Source organism: Rhinatrema bivittatum, chromosome 1 (genome assembly GCF_901001135.1).
Source record: "Rhinatrema bivittatum chromosome 1, aRhiBiv1.1, whole genome shotgun sequence".
Taxonomy (NCBI): domain Eukaryota; kingdom Metazoa; phylum Chordata; class Amphibia; order Gymnophiona; family Rhinatrematidae; genus Rhinatrema; species Rhinatrema bivittatum.
The window spans coordinates 39309664-39333277 of NC_042615.1; the positions used below are offsets into that span (position 1 = coordinate 39309664).

The 23614-nt window shown below is 42.6% G+C and overlaps 1 protein-coding gene across 2 annotated transcripts in view; it reads right to left on the minus strand.

The window, feature by feature from the left end:
* Window positions 1–230: 230 nt before the first annotated feature.
* Window positions 231–23614, minus strand: part of TBC1D9 (TBC1 domain family member 9) — a 139071-nt gene continuing 115687 nt past the window's right edge. For both annotated transcript variants that reach the window (XM_029597394.1, XM_029597317.1), the window contains exons 15-21: window positions 23197–23265; window positions 17698–17938; window positions 14768–14833; window positions 6699–6782; window positions 4880–4948; window positions 4177–4274; window positions 231–2100 (exon numbers count right to left, since the gene is read on the minus strand). In XM_029597394.1, coding sequence (XP_029453254.1) covers window positions 1411–2100; window positions 4177–4274; window positions 4880–4948; window positions 6699–6782; window positions 14768–14833; window positions 17698–17938; window positions 23197–23265 — 1317 coding nt within the window. In that variant the 3' untranslated portion in view covers window positions 231–1410. The remainder of the gene's footprint in view (window positions 2101–4176; window positions 4275–4879; window positions 4949–6698; window positions 6783–14767; window positions 14834–17697; window positions 17939–23196; window positions 23266–23614) is intronic.

Consider the following 23614-nt stretch of genomic DNA (forward strand, 5'->3'; position numbering starts at 1 on the left):
AAGAGTCTAGGTCATGAACGAAAGCTTAATGATGCCAGACTGTTCTGATGGAGCTGGAAGTAGAAAAAACCCATAGAAAAAAGTTGCTTGGTCAAAAAAAAGTACCAGAAATCTAATGCACCTTAAAACCTATCCCCTCAAATATTTTCTGGCTTTTACCTATCTACTGCCAAATGAAAGTATGTTTTTGCTAGTACCAATGCTTCAAAATTAAAGCAGGCCCAAGAGCATCATGTTAAGAGTATTTTATTGATTCCAATTTACCTTCTCGTGCAGTTCAGAGACCACACGCCCGACAGCTCTACAATCATTTCTGTAAACATAAAAACAGCAGCTGAACACAAAATTGGCATTTATAATACTGTACTAAAAAATTTTAAAAAACCCAAAATTTAAAAAGTTAGAGTAAAAAAAAAAAAAAAAGGAGTGTTGATACTGTGTTCACTGAAGGAATGATTTGGACCCAAATTTAAAAAAAAAAAAGCATAAAAATGTAAAGAGCCAAAAAGGTACCCTCGAATCGCAAAGATGAAAAAGTGCAGGTGCTCTCATCTCCAGGACCACATACAAGTTTAATACATCAATCTAGTATAATAGTATGAGCCTGCATAAAGTGACAGAGTGGTCTAAGACTTTAAAACATTCGCCTGCAAGTTTTTTTTCCTGTTTTACAAGAACTATAGAGTTACAGTGCTGCAAAACAGGAAATAAGGACATGTAAAATGCACAGTTCTTATTCCTAGGTGATGAAAGAAGATACATAGAAGTTAGAAAGATTGATTTTCAGAGAGAGAGAATTAAATGACAGGTTGTGATTCCCAGTACAGAATAAGAGTATAACCATACATAAAAATTCTTGCTAAAACCTTTTCCTTGCTTATCACATTCAAACTGTGTCTCAATAGCAGTCACCACTGTGGAAGGTGGCGGGCGTAGATCTATGACCTTCACCAAGCTTAAAGTAATGGTTTATTGGCTGATCTGGCTTTGTCAGGTGCACAGCTCTTTCCTCTAAGACAGCATGAGACACCAGTCCAAAAAAAAGTGTCAAAATCAGGCCACCAGCTGTTCTGTCACTCATTGGATGCAGGCCACTTTAGACTTTTGCTCTGAAAACTTACATAAATATCTGCCTTTAATTCAAAGATAAAATTCAGCACAAATATTTACCATTTACATTACAGTTCGATTGAGTAGTACACAGTTCACAGATGGATTTGTGATTCAGTTAGTCACTGAACAAAAAGACTGCAGACTTTCTAAAATGTCCTCCATAAACTAGAATGCTTTGCCCAACAGTACCCTCTGTGAAACTGCCGCCATGTTCAGATGCTAATACGGAATAAAAACAGGTTTTCGCTCATTTAAAAAGCAAGAATCCTCATCCCCTTCCCCCAAAGATGGCCGGGCCTAGCCTGATAATGTGGGGATTTCATAGTCACTAGCGGAGGTCAATGAGCGGCCCGTCATTCTTCCGTTCTTAGCATTAATGATCTTGGCCATCATTGACACAGGCTTCTCAAAGTACCTCACCAGAGCTGGCTCAGTCAACAAGGAGGCTAAAAATTGGTCAAAGGTAATCGCCCAGTCACGGTCCAGGCTAGTGCTGCGGGGCAGCGAGGCAGCACGGCTGCTCCGCACCAAAACAGTGTCCTCACTGATGTCCTCGCACTGCAGCTTTTCGTCCTCCTGCGAGACGCTGCTCAGCACGGAGTAGGAGGACATGGAGCTGTCGTCCTTGGTGTCGTCGTCCGAGATGAGCATGGCCGAGCAGGCTCCATTGTCCCTGGGAGAGGAGTCTTCCAGCTTCACGTCTTCCATCTGATCGGGGCCCAGCACCTCTTCCTCTGCGGCGGGGCTGGCGAGGAACTCCTCGTCCCGGCCCAGGTGGTATGGCACCACGCCCTGGATCGCCTTACTGCCATGGCCACCTCTGGCACCCCCCTCCTCCTTGGTGAACGAGCCAAGGAAGGTCTTGCCAACCTCGCCTATTTCTAGGAGCAAGCCGGTGACTGTGGCTGTGGCGTGGTACAGCTCCTGCTCATCAAAGTCCTCACTGAACATGCTGTACATTGTCTTGCACAACTCAATGAACTGCCCCTATAAAAAAAAAAAAAAAACCAAGGGGTAAAAAAAACCAAAAAGTCTGAAACAGGTCACAGAAGCTACAAAACTGTTCTAAATAGACGTCTAAAGGAAAAAAACTGAATAGCAAGCATTCATGAAAAAAACAAACCCTGCACTTTAGAAGGATGTCTCCGAAAACACACCAGAAGGAAAAGCTACAACCGAACCTGTAGTCAAAGCAGTAAGGTGTTTTGTTAAATTTAAAGTTAATTTAATTGTATTTTAATATCTTTTAGGATAAAGATATTTTATTTTTACTTTCACTTTATGAAAGAATAGTATTTATTATTTTGCTCATTATTGTAAACTTTTTTGTTCAAATCTAATTTGCTAAAGACGGTATATAAAAAAGTCTTAAACAAACAAACAGATGCTCAAAGCTGCTACACCGCCTACAGCTCCACACTCCAGTGGAGTCAGCAGTAGGTAGGGTGACCATATAGCTCCATGTCAAGACAGACATGGTTTTGCCTCTGTATGCATGGACAAGTCTTCCCCCTCCTTAGGGAAGTCGTAACTACATGATCTGCATTAAACGTTAGGATTCGCAGGCTACAAGATTTAATAAACTTTGGGTAAAAGCAGAGCCAAGTTGCAATGCTTCTCTTGACGGACTATATGGTCACCCTACTTTCAGGAGACAAACTGAATTAGACTTTGGATGAGGGAAGGGGGAATTGGCTCTGTTTTCTCTCTGCTAAAGTGTGAGCATTTGTCTGTGCAGTGAAGATGATGACTTTCTACATTAGGAACCTGCATTTGTTCCTGGATGGGTAGACTGATGGAGAATGGCCCTATATGGGTCTTAGGTGACTGGTCAGTACTCATCCTTATCTTTCCCCGGTACTGCCTCAGGTACAAAGTTAAAACTAAGTCCCTTGAGCATGGAAATTACATTCAGGTACTGTAACGCCATGAGATTGGTGAAAAGGCGCGAGCTAAATTGAAATCAAGCATGCTGGGATCCTGTCTGGATGAAAGGTGTTAAACTGTTAGTGTATCTCATTTTCCCCAGTGTATTTCCCTAGCAAAGTGCTCACGTTTTTATTTATTTATTTTTTTAGTATTGGTACTACTTATGTGCAGAACACCCCCACAACTGCCCAGTGCCTCCATCAATATGCAGTGGGGCTACTTCTAGGGTCACCAGGACAAGTCAGTCTTCATACAAGTTCACACTCTGGCCTTTGTGCTTAGACTATTACCAAGGGTGCCAATTAGGGCCAAGATGTATTGGATTTTAGTGCTGGGAACACCCAGTGCTGGGACAAATGGTGCCTGCCTGGACCCCAGTCTTGATGACTATCCCGACTGGGCTTGTAGTCAGGATATGGAGGAAGTGCTGTGTGGCAGCATGGCGCTGCTAACCCTTCTCAGGAAGTTTGGAGCCCTGCAGTATCCAGACTCATGTGCTGATCGCCGAGAGGCATTCGAAGTGCACGAACTGCACAGCTATGCAGAGCAGAAAGCCTGCACAATGGGGGATGGAGAGCAAGCCAGATGCATGCAGGAGGTTGCTGCCAAAATGGGAGGCGGTGTGCAGCCTGTACCAGAGCTGAATGAGGAGAGAACTGTTTGACAGAAGGGCGAGCCAGTGCTGAAGGATGGCGAGCTACCCCAGAGCAGCAGCCGTTGCAGTCACTGTATTTTTAGTTTTTCCCCCACACTCAGCCCTAACTTATTGGTTATGAAACATTGTTAACACAGATTGAGCAGACCCAGTAAAAAGACTTGCATCACTTTCAACCAAGAGCCAGCAATTCTCCTTATGAACATCCCTATTTTTCTTTTAAAAGATATCACCTTATGGATTCTGCTCATCAGTATTCATGCCCCACATGGATCAAGTTCACACTAGCCCAAGTTCCTGACAGTCAACATAACAGAACCCTCAGTATACTCGAGACTACGAGGAGTGTGGCCAAGAGGGGAGATTTTTTTTTAACCTTCACACTTTGCCTAAGTTTAACTGTCAGCCTTGAAAACATTTTCTTCTTTGTTTTTGGAGGTCTGGCTGCTTTAGACTCACATCCCTCTGTATCCACACACCTGATTGAGCTTTGGCAACTCTCTCATGTTCTTTGCTTCGGAATTCTCTTGGGACCACATTCGCAAGTAGTTACGATTTTCTGGTCCACTTTTCTTGCCTAATATTAGGAAAAACAAAGAAAAGCCAGTAGTCCATCAAAATATGTTCCAGATTTGACCCTCCTGTCTACAGGAGGTGAGTTTTATTTCAGTTAACACAAATGTTATGAGGTAGTGGTGAAAGCCAAAAGTTGGACTTGCATGCAAGGAGAGATCATACATGTAGGTCTAACTTTTGGACAATGTTTGTACAAAATGATTGGAGACACCTCATCTTTACCAGAGTGTCCAATTCGAGGCCTTACAAGAGTACACATACCATGAACTTTACAAAAAACATTAAGGAGAGGGGGATGTTATGGTGATATAACATCTCAACATGTACAATTGATAAATGTACAAGAGGCATTTTCCAGTGGACCCCAAAAGGGTCATGCACTGATGCTGGAAGGGGTTAGACTTCACAAAGCATGCTAGATATATAGAATGGCCTAAAAACAGAATGAGGAATTCTGTTGAGTGACGTTAGAGCACAGATGAAGTAGAGCTCGCAAAATTGCTGTAATCATGGAAAAATGGGTAGACTGGATGGGTCTTGTCTCTACATCATTTAGTGGTCTCAGCTACTGCACAGACCATCCCCTACATACTCAGAAGGCTTTACCTCTGCTTGTCTTCAGGCTCACCGACACAAACCCATCATCTGCTTCTTTAGATCTGGACTCCACACCAACTATGAGAAGAGAAAGATCAGATACAGAATGTAGAGTATCACTTACCTAAAAGCATTAACCTTAGATTTGGGAATTCACGCGTACAGTCTTGATATGCTCAAGTGGCCAAGATTCCTCGTAAAACTAGACTTCACTGGATTTTAGTATGCACCTCTGGGCCAACACTAGCTTTCAGGTCAACTGGAACCAAGGCTAGGGTTTGGCAGCATAAAAGACTTTGTTCCCTATTATCTGGAGTTAAAGCTTTCTCAGAGAAGGATATTTTAATAGATGTGTTTGACAGTTAACCAATATATTAGCTGGGTTTTTTTTTTATATCTGATCTTAAAAGTTTCCTAAAGTACTTTCTATGGTTTGAAGCAGCTGTTACGGCACTTATTTTGATATTACTGATTTAGTCTCAATGTTTTTGTACACATTTGCCATACATTAGGAACATTCAATCAAGTGACACTTAGGGCATTTTGCAGAAGTGCAATATGAAGTAAGCTAAACCTATCTTGACAACCGGAGGAAAGTCTCCTTGATCCTGTTTGTGGTAACTGGGGGTGTCTGCTCCACCAGAAATCTCTACAACCCCCCCCCCCCCTGCCTGCTGCCTCCCCATACCTAAATCTGTGGAAAATCAGCGCTCCATTGATCCAACCCAACGTGAGATTAGCTCAGATTGTCTTAAGAACATGCCCTATAACCAAACTTGTGGTACAAACAAATTTACTAAAGATTGTTTAAAAAGAAATAAAATATGCCCCTCACAAAGGACCAGGAACCTTGATACACAGCAGAGTGTCAGAGACAAAGTGAAACCAGTACTTCAGATGGAGCACTTCTGCCTCACAGATTTAAGGGATCAGCAAAGATGAAGTTCCTGGCCATTGTATAGTGCTAAGATAATGTGCACTCAGTCACCAAAATCTGAGGCAACTTAGGCTGTCAGTTTAGGATGTTAAGGCAGTGGATGGGTCATGCAACCCCCTCCCGCAACATACAGAATACAAGCTGCTCACATGCTGGCCCAAAAGGACTTGCAACTGCTCGGTTACAGATTTTTCTTTAGATACAATTTAGACATTTTCTAAACAGAATTCTTTGGACCATGTCTGCAATAGCAGAATGGGAGGAGGACAGCATTGAGCTATGAAGTTAAATATTTCAAGAAGTTTTAAGTCTATAAACACTATGAACATTAAAAGGACAAAGATACTGTCCTTCTTGCCAGAGGACACTGCCGAAGACCCCTATCACAGCTTTCAGCAGCATCCCACCCTCTGATATCTGGCATGAGCAGCAAGGCCGCTGCCTGGTACAGGGCTACAAGCATGGTCACCATTTTTGTCAGTCAGTCCACTGGGTAGACTGCACCCTCACTCCTCACCTAGAGAAGCTATCTTAGCAGGCCAGAACCTTGCATCTTTAAAACACCGATATCCTCTAAGCCTGTACTCTGCTAGACAGGCTTTACAAGATTCTCATGCTGTCTGAACACAGAAAATGTCATGAAAAAGTTTAAGAATTTGCTATAGACAAAGCTTTCAGCCAGGGTAGAACAGCTTTCCTTAGATAGCTCTCAGATTTTAGGACAATATACTTGTGCTGCATGTATTTAAGGATCTGCAGTATAACTAGATTCACCATGGTTTATATTAGAAAAGCTTTCCAATATTTACAGTGAAAAAAAAACCAAAAAAACATGACTGGCCATCAGAGCTCCAAGTAGAAAAACTGTGGCACTAGCAGCTTATCACCTACCACGTGTGCGCTCTGGTGCGATATCTTCAAAGTACTGGGTGGCCTCGAAGGCGGAATCCGGCTCTTCTTGATCAGGAGACAGATCTGGCCGAGTGACAGAAATAAATATTTAGCATTGTGCGGACTAACTTATGCAAAATGCTGCATGTTAAATTAAAAGCTCTACAAAGACAGTCAAAGCTTGCAAAGAAAGGTAGTTCCATTTCTCCCAGGAAACTGACCAACCTCTTAGAGAATACAAGTGTAGCTAAACACAATGCCCCAGCCTTACAGCCCAGCATCACTGCATTAAGGTTTAGAATATTCTCCACACTTAATTCTATGTACAACAAGCATTGTTCTCATAACACGTTGATTGAAAGACAACCCAAAGTATTTGGTTAGAGAAGACATCCAAGTTAATTAGGCTAAAGAATGGCATTTAGGAGCCAAGTCCTTCATATCAGTTAATATGGGAAGTGCCAAAAGCTTATTCTAATTTCTTCTCTACAAAAAGGTGGAGTCACTACATACTTTGTGCTTCATAACATAATACCGTACAAGCTTTAGAGCTTTATTTAAAAAGCATTCATTGAGAATTCAGCAAAACCCAATGGAGTGAATGAGATTCAGTACTGGAATGCCACAAACTGGAGTTTGCTGCTCAAAACAGACATACAGATGGGTATACTGCAATCTCTGGTACATTTTTTTTTTTTTTTTAATATTGCTAATCATAGGACAGCTTCCCATGCAGAAAGTAGCATAACTTCATTATCACATCCCTTAAAGGATGTCTGGACATTGAGTTATTCTTCACTAGTGCCAGCTCTGTAAATCAAGGGCTCTCAACTCCTGTCTTAAGCGGCAGGATTTTAGCATGCAAGGCCCTTGTGGTCTCTTAAGAGTACACGCTACAAGCGCACCCCCATTGATGTGTGCATTTTTGGAATGTGCCTGTCGGTGGGTAAGAACGTCTTGAGGAAGGAAGATTCACCTGTAGGACAGAAGTGAGTATTTTCTGGAAGGGTTTCCCAATTTGACAATGAAGAGCAGCTAATTTCAGATTGATTCTGTTCTTTTGCTTCAGTAACAGCAACTTGCCTATCAGTCTGCAGGTTGAAGTAGTTATGCGCGAGATTCTTGGTCCCCATTACCATCCAGATGTGATAATCTAGCAGTGCTACTCACTGATGAGCGTTGCATGTGTAGGGACTCCTTCCCCCAATTATAGGAAGAGATTTGCCTTGGTTAGGAGCTACATTAGGGAGGATATTCCAGGGCAGAGGATGCTGTAGCTTTGTGTGCTGCCAGTGGTAGTTGGGGGGCAGTAGAGAACCTTTTGGGTTAAAGTCCAGCACACAATCCAATGTGCTGGATGTTATCTGAAGGAAAAGAAAACAGCTGGAGTACTTTTTGTGCCTCCCAAACTTTGGGGGTCATGTGAATTTTAGTGCTTAACGTAGGGTCACGGTAGCTAAGAGGATGACCAAAACAAGTTAGTGGGGATGTGGTCCCCCTCCAACAGGTCACTCCACTCACTGTCCCCACATGGTAGCTAATTCCCCGAGGACCTCCTCTCAAGGTCTGTGCCTCCAGCTGATCCCCCTCTTATATCCCCAAGGTCCTCAGTTTGTCAGTCCATCCCCTTCTACATCTTCCAAGCAGATTCTCTCACCTCAAGCCATTTGTATAACCCCCAAGTGATCTTTTGCCACCTCTTCCCCTCTCACCTCCCCCAGTCCCTCTCCAGCTAATCCAACCCTCAAACCCATCTTGAATCCGACCCCTCCCTTCAAGCAGTGCCTCCTAATATCCCCCCGGGCAGGGTCAGCAGTAAACATTTTCCTTTGGGCCCTGGGCCAAAGTTGGATGAAACATGGTGGAAAGAGGGCAGGCTGATGGCAGGGGCGACTTTTTCTTGGTAGGTTCGGCAGTGGCCATCTCGGGGGCCCTCGCACACTTAGGCCACCCTTCCCTCATGACCGGACCAAAGAGTGATGGTGACCTGCAAACAGCAGCAGCATTAGTGACAGAAGTGTGAAACCTGAGCCATTGCAAGCAAACAAACCCAACTGAACTCAAGATGTGGTCTCTATAAAAACAAAAAAAGTGTGAGATTCTAAGCTTTCATATTACTGCCATGGTATAAAGTGACTCTTGCTTCTTCTTAGGTACATTAGTCACTTACCCTCTCTTCTTGACCGAGTCATGGCCTTAAGACAATGATGCACCCACAAAGTGACTACTGTAACTCACTTGGTTTACCTTTAACTAAGCACTTCCAGCTAGCCAAAGTCATTTACAGTTTAGGGAAATTTAATCATGTTACTCCATCTTGCAGAAAGTTATACCGCTATATGCTTTGTCAAATCAGATTTAAAATGCTTTGAAGTTGTGCTGTTCTTATGGGCACTCTGATGTACTTGTACAACACTTAATCCCTTACTCTCCAATTAAGACTCTGCTGTGGTGGAAGGAACGTGCAAAAACCTTTGTGGGAGGATTGCAAGGTACTTAGTGAAAAGAAGAAGAGTTACTTGGCCATTTGGAAAGGGTATGAGAAAAAAAACCAAAACAATTTTAGTTAATTCAGAAAGTTACAAGCACCATTTTGAAAAAATATAGAAGCAATATTGAAACTGCAAAAAAAGGCTTTACAAAGAAACGTCATGAGTTTAACTTTAAATTTTCATCAACAGTAAATCTGTGTCAAGTAGAATCTGAAAATAGTAATACAAATTCAAATTTTAATCCAGTGATGTGTTTGGGAAGTTACAAGTCAGTTTTTCAAAAAAGCAGTTGCAAAGTTTGATGTTTCTCTAGACCTGGATGTGATTGCAACTCAATGGAATTCTTCTGATTCCATCCCTACGTTGGAAGTGCAAATTTCAAAATTGAATCCCTCTTATTGCCAATTAAACGCGATTGAGGTTAGTTTTAAATCTATTTGTATAGAGATTTCCCAGTATAATGCAAAAATTAGTGAGCCTCTCTAGGAGGGGGTTCTACCAGATCAGTTAAGAGGAGCTATAATTTGGCCACTGTTAAAGAATGATAGTTCATCAGCTTTATCACCCTATATCCCCTATGGCTAAAGAGAAGGTTGGGCATAAACAATTGGATGATTTTTTGGAAAAAAAGGTGGAACTCCAGCTAATATGGTTTCAGAAGAGATAGTAATGAAACTTACTAGCATTATCAGATACAATCTTAAGCTTTGCTGGGTTAATATTAAAAAGGATCCACTATCTGCGACTAGCCATTGTCTATATTGCCCTGTCATGTAAGCTTCTAGATAGTTTAGGATTAGAATTTAAGATTTGCGGATGACATTCAATTTTGCTTTAAAATAAATGATTCTATGTCTGCCAAGTTAGTCTGTAGACAAATCTTTCATTCACTTATGGCTGTTTCAATCAGTTAGCACTTAATTGGAAATTGATATCATCTAGGGGGAAATCTGACAATCCCATCTTCGTTTGATGGATCAGAAATTCAGCTGTCCAGAGTTTTGTGGATCTGGGACTCAATTGTGCAAGGCAGGTACTATAAACTGAACATATCTTGTGCCAGAGGGACCCAGAAAGGAGAGAGCACCATCACCCACACTGACCAGACTCCCTGGCACCCCAACTGCCAGTCTTGGGGGATGGGGGGTAGTACATCCTGATTGACTGCTTCTCCCTACTGGACTCCTCCTCACTGGAGTGGATGCTGCAGCTAAAGAAATAAGGTCAGTGGGCAGAACAGACGTGGGCAGGCCAAATGAAGAGGTCCTGTGGGCTGTAGTTTGCAGCACATTCATGTTCCTTTGCATTAAAACACACCCTTATTTTATGCCATATCAAGATGCTCAAGTACATGTAGGTGGATTTACTCAAAGGTTTATGAAGAGTGATTATGTGGCATTAAAGATCAAACAAGTTGCAGTGATACCTTGTCACTGGATGCCAATCATTTATTGAAAGGTTCCCTGCCTTTTAAGTTCAAAGTGAACCATAAAAAGCGAATTATCCTCCCTTCATCAGGTCATGGCATTTCTATGTATCTAGCCAGACTAAAGCCACAATACTTGTATTTAATTCTTTTCTATACCGATGTTCATAACACGTCATATCACATTGGTTTACATCAAACATGGGAAATGTAACATTAACAGTCAACATAGCTAGAGTGCTACTCAGTTAAGAAAGAGGGAAGTGACAATGTTACAAGAACTTGGAGGAGTAAGGAGAGCAGGAGCAGTTGATTAAGTATATAAATATATGGACTTCACAACAGTAAGGAGGAACAGACGATTGATACAGGTTATAGCCGTAGTATATACAAGCTAAATATGTAGCACACAATATAAAGAGCCATATTATATATAAAATAAATATGTAGAGCTCAATAGTCCAGAGGAGCAACTGAGTGATACAAGTTATCGCCAACGTATATACAAAATAAATATGTAGAACACAATGTAGGGGGAGCAGAGCTGTTGTGTATACATAAATAATTCACAATGGTGAGAGGCAACAAATGAAAGATACCAGTTAAAAATCATAAAATAGTGAAGAATATAGAGTTAATGATTAAATGGTTAAGGATAGGCTTGTTTGAACAGCCAAGTTTTTTTTTGTTTTTTTTTTTAAGGTCATTGGGCAGTGTTCCTGGCGTAGGTCGGGAGGCAGTGTGTTCCACAGGTATGGCCCACCTGCAGAGAAAGCACGTTCCCTAGTAGAGGTGTGAAGAATGGATTTATGAGAGGGAACGTGTAGGGCTCCTTTATAAGCAGTTCTAATTGGTCTTTTTGAAGTGTGGAGTTGTAGCGGGATTTTTAGCTCGAGCAAGTGCCGATTGTGGATGGTTTTGTGAATGATAGCAAGAGACTTATGAAGGATTCTAAAGATGATAGGGAGCCAATGGAGATTCCCAAGGATGGGTGTGATATGGTCTCCTCGGCTGGAGTTGGTTAGGATTCAGGCAGTGGCATTCTGGAGCATCTGCAAGGGTTTAGTGGTAGATTTGGGGAGGCCTAGAAGGGAGTTGCAGTAGTCTATTTTTGAAAAAAGGGTAGCTTGGAGGACTGCCCAGAAGTCAAAGAAGTGACGGAATGGTCTAAGCTTTTTCAGGATTTGTAATTTGTAGAAGCAGTCCTTTGTTGTGGTGTTAAATTTTTTTAGGTTTAGTCGGTGGTCCAGTACTACATAGAGGTCTCTGGTTTGGGCAGCTGTGGCGGGAGTGGGGTCAGGGAGGGAAAGTTTATTATAGTCTGGTCTTGGTCGTGTTAAGGAGGAGATTGAGATTGGAAAGGAGGAGGTTGATGAGTGAAGGCAACTGTCCCAGAACTTGATGGTTTTGGGGAGAGAATCTGTTATGGGAATCAAGATCTGCACATCATTGGCGAATAGGAAATGAGTTAAATTTACTTTAGCGAGGAACTGGCAAAGGGGTAGGAGATAGATATTAAAGAGGGTTGGGGAAAGGGAGGAGCCTTGGGGTACTCAGAGATGAACTGATTGGGGGGTGGTTCCTTTATTGCTAATTCTGACCTTGTAGTATCTATTGCTGAGGAAGGACTCAAACCATCTGAGGACTGTTCCGATATACCTATGTCTGAGAGGCGGTTTAGGAGAGAAGAGTGATTTACGGTATCAAATGCAGATGAGCTATCTAGGCATGCCAATAGGTAAGGTTGTCCTTTGTCTAATCCCATGAGAAGGGTATCCAAGAGGGAGATCAGAAGAGATTGTGTGTTTAGGGATTTACGGAAGCCGAACTGTGCCGGGTAGAGAATATTGTGTTTACCTAGACAGAGTTGGGAGTTGACTAGTCTCTCCATGAGTTTGGCGATAAATGGCAGATTGGAGATGGGGGTGGAAGTTGGGAAGGGTCTCATGGATCAAGGTTTGGTTTCTTCAGTAAGGGTTTGATAGTGGCAAGTTTGAGGGTCCGGGACTGTTCCTTGTGACAGGGAGCAATTTATGTTGGCCAGAGGTTTGGAAATGGTGAGCTGTAGTTTTGTAGGGATGGGATGAGGGTTTCATGTTCTTGAATTTTAAATGCTCTATAAAGGAGACTATGCATATGCTATTGTCAGGCTAATGGCTACACCTCACTATTACACATTCTGGAGAACAGAAGACAGATTGTTTAAGGGAAATTTTTTTTTAGCTATAGTGTGTTCCACATTCTTAACACTGTACCTGAAAGGACCACCATAACACTGTAACTACTTTATGAAGCTTAAAAAATATTAAAAAAAAGTTTCCATAGTGCTAGAAATGAGACCAGGAGGGTGCAGTGCTGGTTCCTCCACACTTCTTGGACATCTCACACCCTCCCCAGCACAGGCAGAAACTCTGCCTCACACCACACACAAACCATATTTACACCTTACATTTTACTCATTCCCAAAGCCAGAAAATTAGTGTTACTAATGCGATGTCTCCAGTGAGCTTCAGCATGTACCTTTTTTTCCCCTAAAAATTGGCCACACTATTTGCTCATGTTTACTTGCATTTTGGAAGCTGCAAGCAGTAGAAAGACCAGGAATTTGTGAAGCAGCTGCTAGGTGGCAACACTGCTTATCAGCTCTCTATGGAGAGAGATTTCCCAGAGTTACAAAGCAGGCTGGAAAGTTTCAGGCCGATACAGTACAGTGCACTCTGGTAAAGCGCACTGTTAGCCCACGTTTGGCCGCACATTTTCGATGCGCTGCCAACCCCCCCCCGAAACTAATAGCACCCACAACATGCAAATGCATGTTGATGGCCCTATTAGTTATTCCCGCTCGATACAGAAAGTAAAATGTGCAGCCAAGCCGCACATTTTGCTTTCAGAAATTAACACCTTCCGGCACTGGGAAAGTGTACTGAAAATCAGAAAAAACCTGCTTTTCTGTGCACCCTCTGACTTAATATCATAGCGCTATTAAGTCTGAGGCCCCAAAATTAAAAAAAACCACCAAAAAACACAAACCAAGTTTTAAAAAGTTTTTAAATCTGTCAGCGGCCAGGAAGACTGATGCTCAATTATGTTGGCATCAGTTTTTCGAACCCATGGCTGTCTGCGGGTTTGAGAACAGATGCTGGTAAAATTTAGCGTCTGCTGTCAAACCCGCTGACAGCCGCCGCTCCTGTCAAAAAGGAGGCGCTAGGGCCCTCATCTGCATACTCGACTGCGTGCCCAGGAGAGTGGCCTGGGTGAGTGTTGGGAGAGCAGGCGCTCGCCTCGGAACGCCGGCTCTCCCACGAATTTTACTGTATCGGCCCGGTTGTGAGTGGAAAAAGCTCATCATGGGTGTATGGCACTGATGGCAGTTTTCAGAGGCTAACTTTCAGAAAAATAAGGCATCTGCCTTGGCAGAGACCATGCACTACAAGTTGAATGCAATGCATGACCCTTGGGGAAGGCACAGTAATGTGGTGATATTGCTGGAAACATATATAAGGGGTAGGTATTTGTTTTTTAGATTTTACTCACAGCTTTTCATTGCTTGCTCAAGGTGAGTTATTTACCCTGTTCCCAGAGGGCTTATAATTTAAGGGCCTGATTTATTACTGCTTCTCACATTCTATGAGAAAAATGCTTAATAAAGCAAACCCCTAAGTTTGTACCTGAGGCAATGGAGAGTACAGACTTAAGGCCCAAAATCATAAACACAAGCAGGATTTGAACCTTGGCTCCCCCTGATTCTCAGCCTGCTTTCTCTAGCCTAGCCTAGGCTACTCTTCCACTCCCAGGCAGCCAGTCCGGGTCTTGGCTAATGGAGTGAATGAACTTTAAAATCCAAGGCCCTTTCGAAAGCTGGACTGGCTTGCTGCTCCTTCTAATGAAGGAAACTGGAAACCCTAACTGGTGCCACCTCCCTGATGGGTCAGCCATTTTGAAGTACTGCCAAGTGGGCTATGACCATGCTGGAGACTACCAATAAATCTGGCTCAGACTTGACCATCCTAGTTTTACACAAACAAGAACACACACATCTTTAGTTACACATTTTCCTGACTCGTCCCCCTCCCCCTTTTAATCTTCATCTTTGGAAGAAAAAAAAAAAGTTAAGAGATGCCATTTGAGCGTTTTATGCAGGTTTTACTTACCCGGTAAGACGTGCATTCTGTACAGCAGCTTCAGCTTCTCTGCAAGATCCCCATGACATGCTGTGCCTAAGGGAAACAAGCTGGGGGTCATTTTGCAGGGTCACTAACAGTGCTATTGCCCCCTAACCCCATTCTCATTCTAGTCCAGCAGGAATCCAGCCCTTGCAGCTGCGTCAGGTAAAGCCCCTGTCCTTTCAGGGCCCCAGGAAGCTGTGCTTACCACCCAGAGGTACTTCCCAGGCATATCAGGGATCTCTTGCCTAAGGGACAGATGGCCAACTTACCTTTAAGCTTTTCCTTCCACCCACTTAAGACTGGGGAAAAAAAAAATTGAAGTGTGTACTGTAGTGAAGACAGGGCCCCTCACATCTGTGAGAAAACTGCTTGCAGGCCCAAAGAAAGCCTGCACTTACCAAGCATTCAGGGGCTCCTTCTGTACAAAAAAGGCCAGACAATATCTTAAGGTTATGATTTAAGAAGCTTACTAGGCTCATGACCACCACCCCACCCTTTTCAACAAGCCTTCCCCTATGCCACACACAATTCTGTGTGTGAAAGAAATAGGATGTTCCTGCTAGCTGTTGCATACTCTTCTAGGCTGAAAGCACCAACACTGTCCTCACCATGACTTCAAACATGTTTACATGCTTAAAAAAAGCTTAAAAAGTTTACTAGTTTAAAGCACCATCCCCAGTACTGGATACTATTGCTAGATCATGTGCAGATAACACTGATGTCAGCTCATTACCAGTCTTGCCTGCAGCTTTCAGGTTCTGGCATGCAATGCTAATTGTAAATTAACAGGAAGCTCCTTAGCTTGAGCCGAAAGGAAACCAGTGCATGAAACTTCACCGAAAAGGAATTTCAGAAGTGTGGTAAGTTCAGTCACTACTGTTGTAATGTTTAGAAATAAAAAAAGGATATTCCAGATAAACAAGCACAAGACACCCTGGCAGAGCTATATTTTACAGAAGCATTCTCCATGTGAGTGTGACTCATGCTGTGACGGGGAGAAAGTCACATCCTACGTGTACAGCACTATGCACACAGCTCACATTCGTGTCAGTCTCTCCGCTCAGGTCCTGAATGAATAGGAAAGACCCCTTCCCCCAACCCATGAATTCTGTGATACTCCCGAGCTGTGTAAGTGGCCAAAGTTTGGTTTGCATACTCATGTTATGTAAAATTTCAGGATCACTGTTTTAATCTGGTGGCATTTTTTTGCCCAACCGAATCTCACAAAATACAGTCCTGATTGCATAAGACTCCCAGACATGGCACTGGACAATAAAACTGATCCATGTCAAACAAAAATAAAGGTTTCATATATAATTTCCATCTATAAATGCCTTTCAAAGCACCACATGGTACAATGATCATGAGAGAGGTGGTGTGCAATTGCCAGCCGAACACATGGCAGGAAGTGGACATGCATAAGGTTGCAGTCACCCTACCATGGCTCAATGATCAAGACTAGGAGGCAAATATAGCAGGATATACTCAAACAAGGTTAAGAGGTTTTATAGATATGTATCTTATGAAATCTTGTGATCTGCTTAAGAGTTTGATGGTGTGCAATAGACTTTTTTAAAATAAGAGCAGTAGTTTAAAGTTGAGGGAAAAAAAGCACCAAGATACCAAGTGAGTAAGGAACAACTATGTTCTGGATTTCTTCAGAACCTACGAGTCTTAACATCCACATAGGTCACCATTACGAGGATAAAGAGGCAGATATGGACACAAGAGAGACACCATACAAAGCAGAAGTGCTATTGTGTGGGAACAATCTCCCAGGGGTAGACTGGCATGTGCCAGCTGCAGGATCAGCTAGAGGCAGTGAAGAGGAGATGTTCCTAAGCAGGTTAAGGAAGCCCCATTCAGGGTGGCAGTGACATCAGGTCTGGTACCAAGGGGGAACAGTGGGGGTCCACTGGGGCATGAACCTTACTAGAACAAGATATACCAGATTCCATAAAAGAGTTAAGACAATGATTGATGCAGAGAACTGTGGACAGAAATAAAGAGTTAGAAGTCAGGCATGTTACCAAGAGGAAGAAGATAAAAGCCACTATGGTTCACAGTTGAAGGAAAAAAAAATTCAGAAGATACAAAATGTGAGCAGGCAAAGCTTTGAGAAGCAAAAAGGAGGCAGGCAGGACAGTTTACTGAGCAGGCAATCTAATCCATTTCAACCTCTGCCTATTGAAGGCAGGAGATACATTAAGTGAAAGAATGACCAGTACATGCTGCTGACTATGCAGCCAGCCACATGCAAGGGTGGATGAAAGACCCTCTTATCTCCCCCATAATGCATTTAAGTTCACCACACACAAAGGAAACGAGAAATTAAGGGTGAGGACAGGTGAAGTGAAGAGGAATCTGTGCGTGATGTAGGCCACAAATCTTGAGTTTGGTTCAGAGAGAAAGTAGCTTTTGGTCTAAGAGGAACAGACAAGCAGCAAGGACCTGGAATCTTCCAATATGAGTGGAAATAGCAAGTGAAGATCACCTTCCCCCCCCCCCCCCCCCCCCCCAGGCAGAGGTACACAGAGTGTTTAAGAGTTTTCCCCATAGGGACAAAAGTAGACACCAGCTACTGTCAGCAGTAGGTATAGAGTCATAGTGATACTGACTGAATGTGAAGAGATACTGCTTATTACGAGAGACGTTTCCTAAGGTAAAGGGGAATAGCGGAAAGCAGGGATATCACCATAACAAGAACGACACTTTTAGTCAGATCATTTCAGGAGTTTTGTCTTAAGTTCTAAAATAATTGTGTGAACAATCTGCACACTTCCTGCTAACTAATGCCTGCACCAGTAAAAGGGTAGTTGGTCGGCCTTCTGATGTAGGTTTGGGCAATTTTGCAAATGCTCCCTCCCCCCCACCCTTTCAAGTTCAGTGTACGACCGGATTATAGTTTCTCTTACTTAACCCAGTGACGAACTCCCGGAAGTTGATGAGAGAGTCTCCGTTCTCGTCCAGCAGTCTGAAGAGGCGCGCGGCCAGGACGTCCGTGTGCGTGCCGCAGGCCCAGGGGAAGAGGAAGGCAAACATTCCCCTGAACTGCTCAAAGTCGATGCGGTACTGCTCGAGGTAAGGCAGGCTGGGGTCGTAGCGGACAGAGACTGTGCCGGGATCTCCCCAGTAGCAGTTGATCAGATGTTCAGCCTGAGCAAAGAGGTGCAGGAAATAAACGTCAGAACAGCACAACCTACAAGAAAACACTCTGCTTTTCAGCAGGGCCAGAGAGCAGTTTCAGGCCCCCCCCCCCCCCCAACTAATCAAAACTGGTACTTCCCAGGGGCCCAGATTCAGATCTATCACTTCTGGGACCTGGGCAGACTGTTTCAGCTATCATTCACCCACCCCTCAACCACCCTGCTCAGGTCCACAAAAAACCCCCACACAATTATATAATGTGCTATGTTCAAACTTAAAGTTAAAGTGGGGAAGAAAGCTTTTGATTGAGAAGCATTGTAAATAAGCTACCTCTGTTAAGATTATATAATTGTCTTTCCCTGTCTCCTTCCTTCCCAGTTTCAACAACCTTGTTATATTGTATCTTTTTATTTCCTCGACACTGGTTAAAAGAAAGTTATTGCACCCCTTGTTATATGTAAACCGGCATGATATGATTGTATCATGAATGCCGGTATAGAAAAGCTTTAAATAAATAAATGAGACATTCCAGAGCATGTCAGGTGGTAGGTTATACAGTGCCTCAGGTGGATTAGTGCTGTCCCTTCAGATTACATGCCACCACCTGCTTTCTAATAACCATGTTACAAATGAACTGCAGACAGGAAGGTTACATTTGTCAAGATGCGCAGTGCTCCTAATCTTGTACTCCACCTCTAATGTAGATCAGTGATTTTTTTTTTTTTTTTTTTTAAATATGATTTTAGCAAACCAGGATGTGAAGTAGTATTGGAGGCACTATACAGATTAATTTGTCTGGACTGATGCAGTCTCCTTGCTAGTATTCAAGGCCATATAGAGGAGTCTCTTGGTGGGGCAATGTATCCGACTGTGCTCCCATGAGGGACATTCTTGGTCAAGCTAGAGAATCTAAACCCATCAGTCTTCATCATAGAAGAATTGAGCTCCATTATAATCTGAACTAGTGTGGACAGAGTAGAGGCTGGAATGGATCCATCTTACTGCCAGAGATTGTACTACTGAATAAGGGACGATATGCAAAATAATGGCTTGTTGAAAGGATGTACATAGAAATCTGAATTGTAGGGAGATATCCCACGTTTAACTACCAAAAGCACCCAATATGAATCATAATAGCCAAAGAGGAATGCAGACAAGTAGCTGTCAGACCCAAAAACACCATCACAGCTAAAGAAAAAATTTTGCCCAGATGAGAACTTTTACACAGGAGCTTGCAAACAGGCAGATCTTTAAGTATCCTTCAGTCCTGGTTTAAAGCCAAGGCAGAGGGATAATGCAGCAACTTAAGCTCATAAGCATAATTCACAGACTGGCCAAGGGAAGTCCAGAGGTCAGAGGGACCCCCACCCCTGAAGGGGGAGCATTCTGAAATGGAGAACATGCCAATGCTGGCATTCAGAGAAAAAGAGGGGGGAGGGGGGGGAAGACCTGCAATGCGGCAAAGGCCCTTCACCCACTACATGATTATGCAATAGCTTACACATGTTTATCAGCTGGAAAGTATAAGATGGGGGAATGAGTAAATAAGGAGAAAAGGAGGGGACCTGAAGCAGCCTAGCACCTCCTGCTATTGAGGAAGACTAGGCATGGCCAGGAGACCTGAGAGGTTCCCTCCTGGGGTCAGATAGTGGCAGAGTAAGGCAGTGAGGAGCCAGGAGCAGTTCTGCCAGTACCAGACCTGGAAGCAAGCCTCTTTCACAGAAAGTTCTCCAGATACCTGCTTCAGAGGTAAACAAAGGGAAATCTGAAGTTAGCCATAAGTATTAATATATTAGGCAGGCTAAGGTTTATGGCATGTTTGAAACCACCCATGATACAGAACCTTCTTTAGGGTAAACTGGTGCTTAGTAGCCAGGATGTTAAAAACATCTTCTAAATGCTAATCCTACCAAATCTGATAAGTCTAATTCTGTGGAGAACACATCTTTTCCTGAACTTAGGATCAAGAAGTGGGAAGGGAGCTGGAAATGACTTCTAGCAGACAGGTCCCTGCACTCCTAAAAATTTACAGAATCTGACATCTACCTTTATATTTTATTTTGGTTTGGTGCAATTACATTATGGTTAAGAGGGAAGATTCAGGGGCTCCCTCAACTCTCCCCTATGGAGTCTTACCCGGCTGGGGAAGATATTAATTTTTTGTGCATGCAGAGGTGGAAAAGATACTGGTGGACAATATCGGTCACAGGAAGGCAAGTGAGTCTCCAGTCAGACTGCAGTAAGTCCTGGCACATCAGCAGTGGCTTATTTAGCTCATGCCTTCTGTGAAGCAGAAATGGCTATTGTCCCTGGTGACCCATTGCATACAGTAGTGTCTGGGGGGAGAGCTCCTACTCGTGTGGGAGCTCATTGTGGAGAGCCAAGGCAAGCATAATGAAAAATGTTTTGGAATGGGGAGGGAAGGGTTCTGGCAATTCAAGCTGTAGTGGGAAGCAAACCTGGGTAAGTCCCTGTTAGTGGAGCTATATCAGTGACATTGGTCACATCTTCCACCACCACAATGGATTCCTTACAGCATATTTTGCACCATTAGAACAAAGCAGCATCTTACATAAGAACATAAGTTGCCATACTGGGTCAGACCAAAGGTCCCATCAAGCCCAGTATCCTGTTTCCAACAGGGGCCAAGCCAGATCACAAGTACCTGGCAGGATGCCAAGGGTAGATAAATTCCGAGCGGCTTATCCCAAGAATAAGCAGTGGATTTCTGCAACTCTACCTTAATGGTTAGACTTTTCCTCCAGGAACTTATCAATTTTTTTTTTGGACAGTTACACTAATAGCTTTCAACACATCCTCTGGCAATTTTTTCAGAGCTTAATTATGCATTGAGTAAAAAAAAAAATCACTTTAGTTTAAGTGTATTACCATGGGACTTCATAGTGTCCCCTGGTCTTTGTAATTTTTGAAAGAGTAAACCACAGATTTTCTTGGCTGCTGCTGCACACTGAACAGAAGATTTCAAAAAGTTATAAGTGATGACACCTAGATCCTTTTCCTGAGTAGCAACTCCTAATGTGGAACCTTGCATTGCATAATTATAATTTGGGTTACTCTTCCTTAAGTGCATGCTGCATTTGTGGACATTAAATTTTATTTGCCACAGTTTTGCAATGTCCTCTTGCACTCAATCCTTTTGCAATTTAACTTTGAATAGCTTTGTCTCATCAATAAGTGAGGCTCACTTGTTCCCTTTTCCAGGTAGTTTATAGATTAAAAAGCAGTGGTCCCAGAACAGATCTCTGGGGCACTCTACTATTCACCTCTATCCACCGAGAAGATTTACCATTTAGCCCTACTCTATTTTTTCAACCAATTGGCAATCCACAATAGGACAATTCCCCCCAACTCATGACTTTCTAAATTTAAGAAGTCTGAGGGACTGTCATATGCTTTCTGGAAATCCAAATATAACTGGCTCACCTTTATTCATATCTTAAAAAAAAAAAAATGTAGCAAGTTAGTGAGGCAAGACTTCTCCTTGGCTAAATCCAAGTTGGCTTTGTCCCATTAAACTATACCTATCTATAGGTCCAGCAATTTTGTTTTGCTAGTTTGACATCTGTGCAAGGCAAAATAGTAGACTTACTAGTCTATGGTTTCCTGGATCACCCCTTTATCCCTTTTTAAAAATTGGTGTTACATTGGCAACCCTCCAGTCTTCAGATACCATAGACAATGTTCCTGAGTTTATAAATTTGATAGGTCTGCAAATTTCTCAGATTTTTTTTAGTACTCTGATATATACCATCTGGTCCAGGTGATATGCTACTCTAGTTTGTCAATTTGCCCTAGTACATCAAACCAGGTTCACTGAGATTTGTTTTGGTCCATCTGCATCATCACCTGCATGGGTATATCAGACTCCTCAGTGAAGACCGAAGAATGTATTTAGGGATGACAAAGCCATAGAGAAACTTAAGTGCCCCTTTTACCTCTTGATCTAATAGTCTGACTGCCTCAGGCTGTTTACCTGAAATGCATCTGGGAAGAAAATGAGTTTTTGCTTCCATGGCAAGCTTTTCAAATTCTTTGCCTTCTTATCAGTGCTTTGCATCTGACTTTCCAGTGCTTATGCTATTTCCTGTTTTTTTTTTTTGGATCCCTTTTACATTTCTTGAAAGATGTAGACATAGCCTCTCTTCACCTTTTAACCATGCTTGTAGTCCTTTAGCCCTACTTCCACCTTTTCCAATGCATGGAACTATCTGATCTGGGCTTTCAAGATTGTTTTTAACACACTGTGTCCATGTCTGAGTAAACTCAGAACCTTTGCAGTTGGTCCTTTCAGTTTTTCCCTCCAGCCATCTTCCCTAGTAATAGACCGTAGATATTAAGAAAATGCGAACCAATGAAATGGCTCTTCATACCCAGATGGAGAAAGCTGATCAGGTATAACGGTCAAATGACTGCTTCTTAGAGTGAAGCACTTAGAGGCAACTTGGTGAATTCATACGAATGAATCTTGAGAACTTTGCCAAGCACTTCGAACACTTGCACTTTAAATTTTAGGAAAATTAGAATACTCCTGTCTGTATATTTAATGAACAAGCCCTGGAGATTCTGCATGCCCTGTCTGAGGCCATGGCATCTGAGAGAGGATGTTTTGTTTTGCTAGGAGTAGGGGATTTTGTTGGGGAGCTCCCCAGGAAGAGGAGCATCTGACTGTTGGTTCTTTGGATCCTCATTGTATGTTGGAGAAGTCTAGCAATGAATGTCAGATGTTTGCTACCTTTGTTTTCCCTCAGAATATTGACTATGAAACGTTTCCTGAAACATGTTAAATGGCCATGAAATTAAAGTTCGGCCCTCTGATGTTTCTAGAGACAAGATTGAAGAAACTTTTGGCTATGCATCAAGAAGCTTTAGCTTTGGGCACTTGTAGTTTCCCATGCAAATACATATTATTGAATATTGTGAAGCTTTTTAGCCTTAGATTGAAAAGCTGCTCGATTTATGGATTAGCCAGCAATATTACTAAATCTATTTTGTTGTGGCTTTTTAAAGACATGAAAAGATGGTTTTACATTTACTGCTACATCAAGTATGTACTTGCATTAAACTTAAGTATACTACTATTGAACAAGGACAGTGGTCTTTTTAAATTCTCAACTTTCAATATTAAAAACAAGAACAATTCTTGTATTATTGAAGTTTTTTGTTTTTGGAATATACAGGTGGTGGCTCTAACTCAGCTGGCCGCTAAACTTTCTAGAGAGCGGGACTCATCCTGCCTGCCACTTTACCTTGAAAAGCGCATAGAGCTCCTCCAGTTCATCCGATGTAAAGGAAGTCTCAGTAATGATTGTCCGCACCTTTTCAAAATTTACATAAAGAAAAGTTTTGAGTCATGAAAGTAATTCCATTTTAAAAATTGCATGCATGACACTTTCAAGAATAAGGGAAAAATGTTGCAGTGACATTTATGGTTAAGTGGGAGATTCGAGGACTCCCCCCCAATTATCCTCCTATAGGCTAACTGGGGAGTCCCCAAGTAGAGCACTGTTCTGTCACTCCTGTTTTTATAAAGGAACCGATACCACACGATAAGAACTGGACAGCTTACTAATTGAGATACCTTCTATTAGAGCAGCATAACCTGTAGGGCCCTACAGACTCCAAAAACTCACAGCTACAGGTTAAGAAGTGGATTTTTATTCTGGT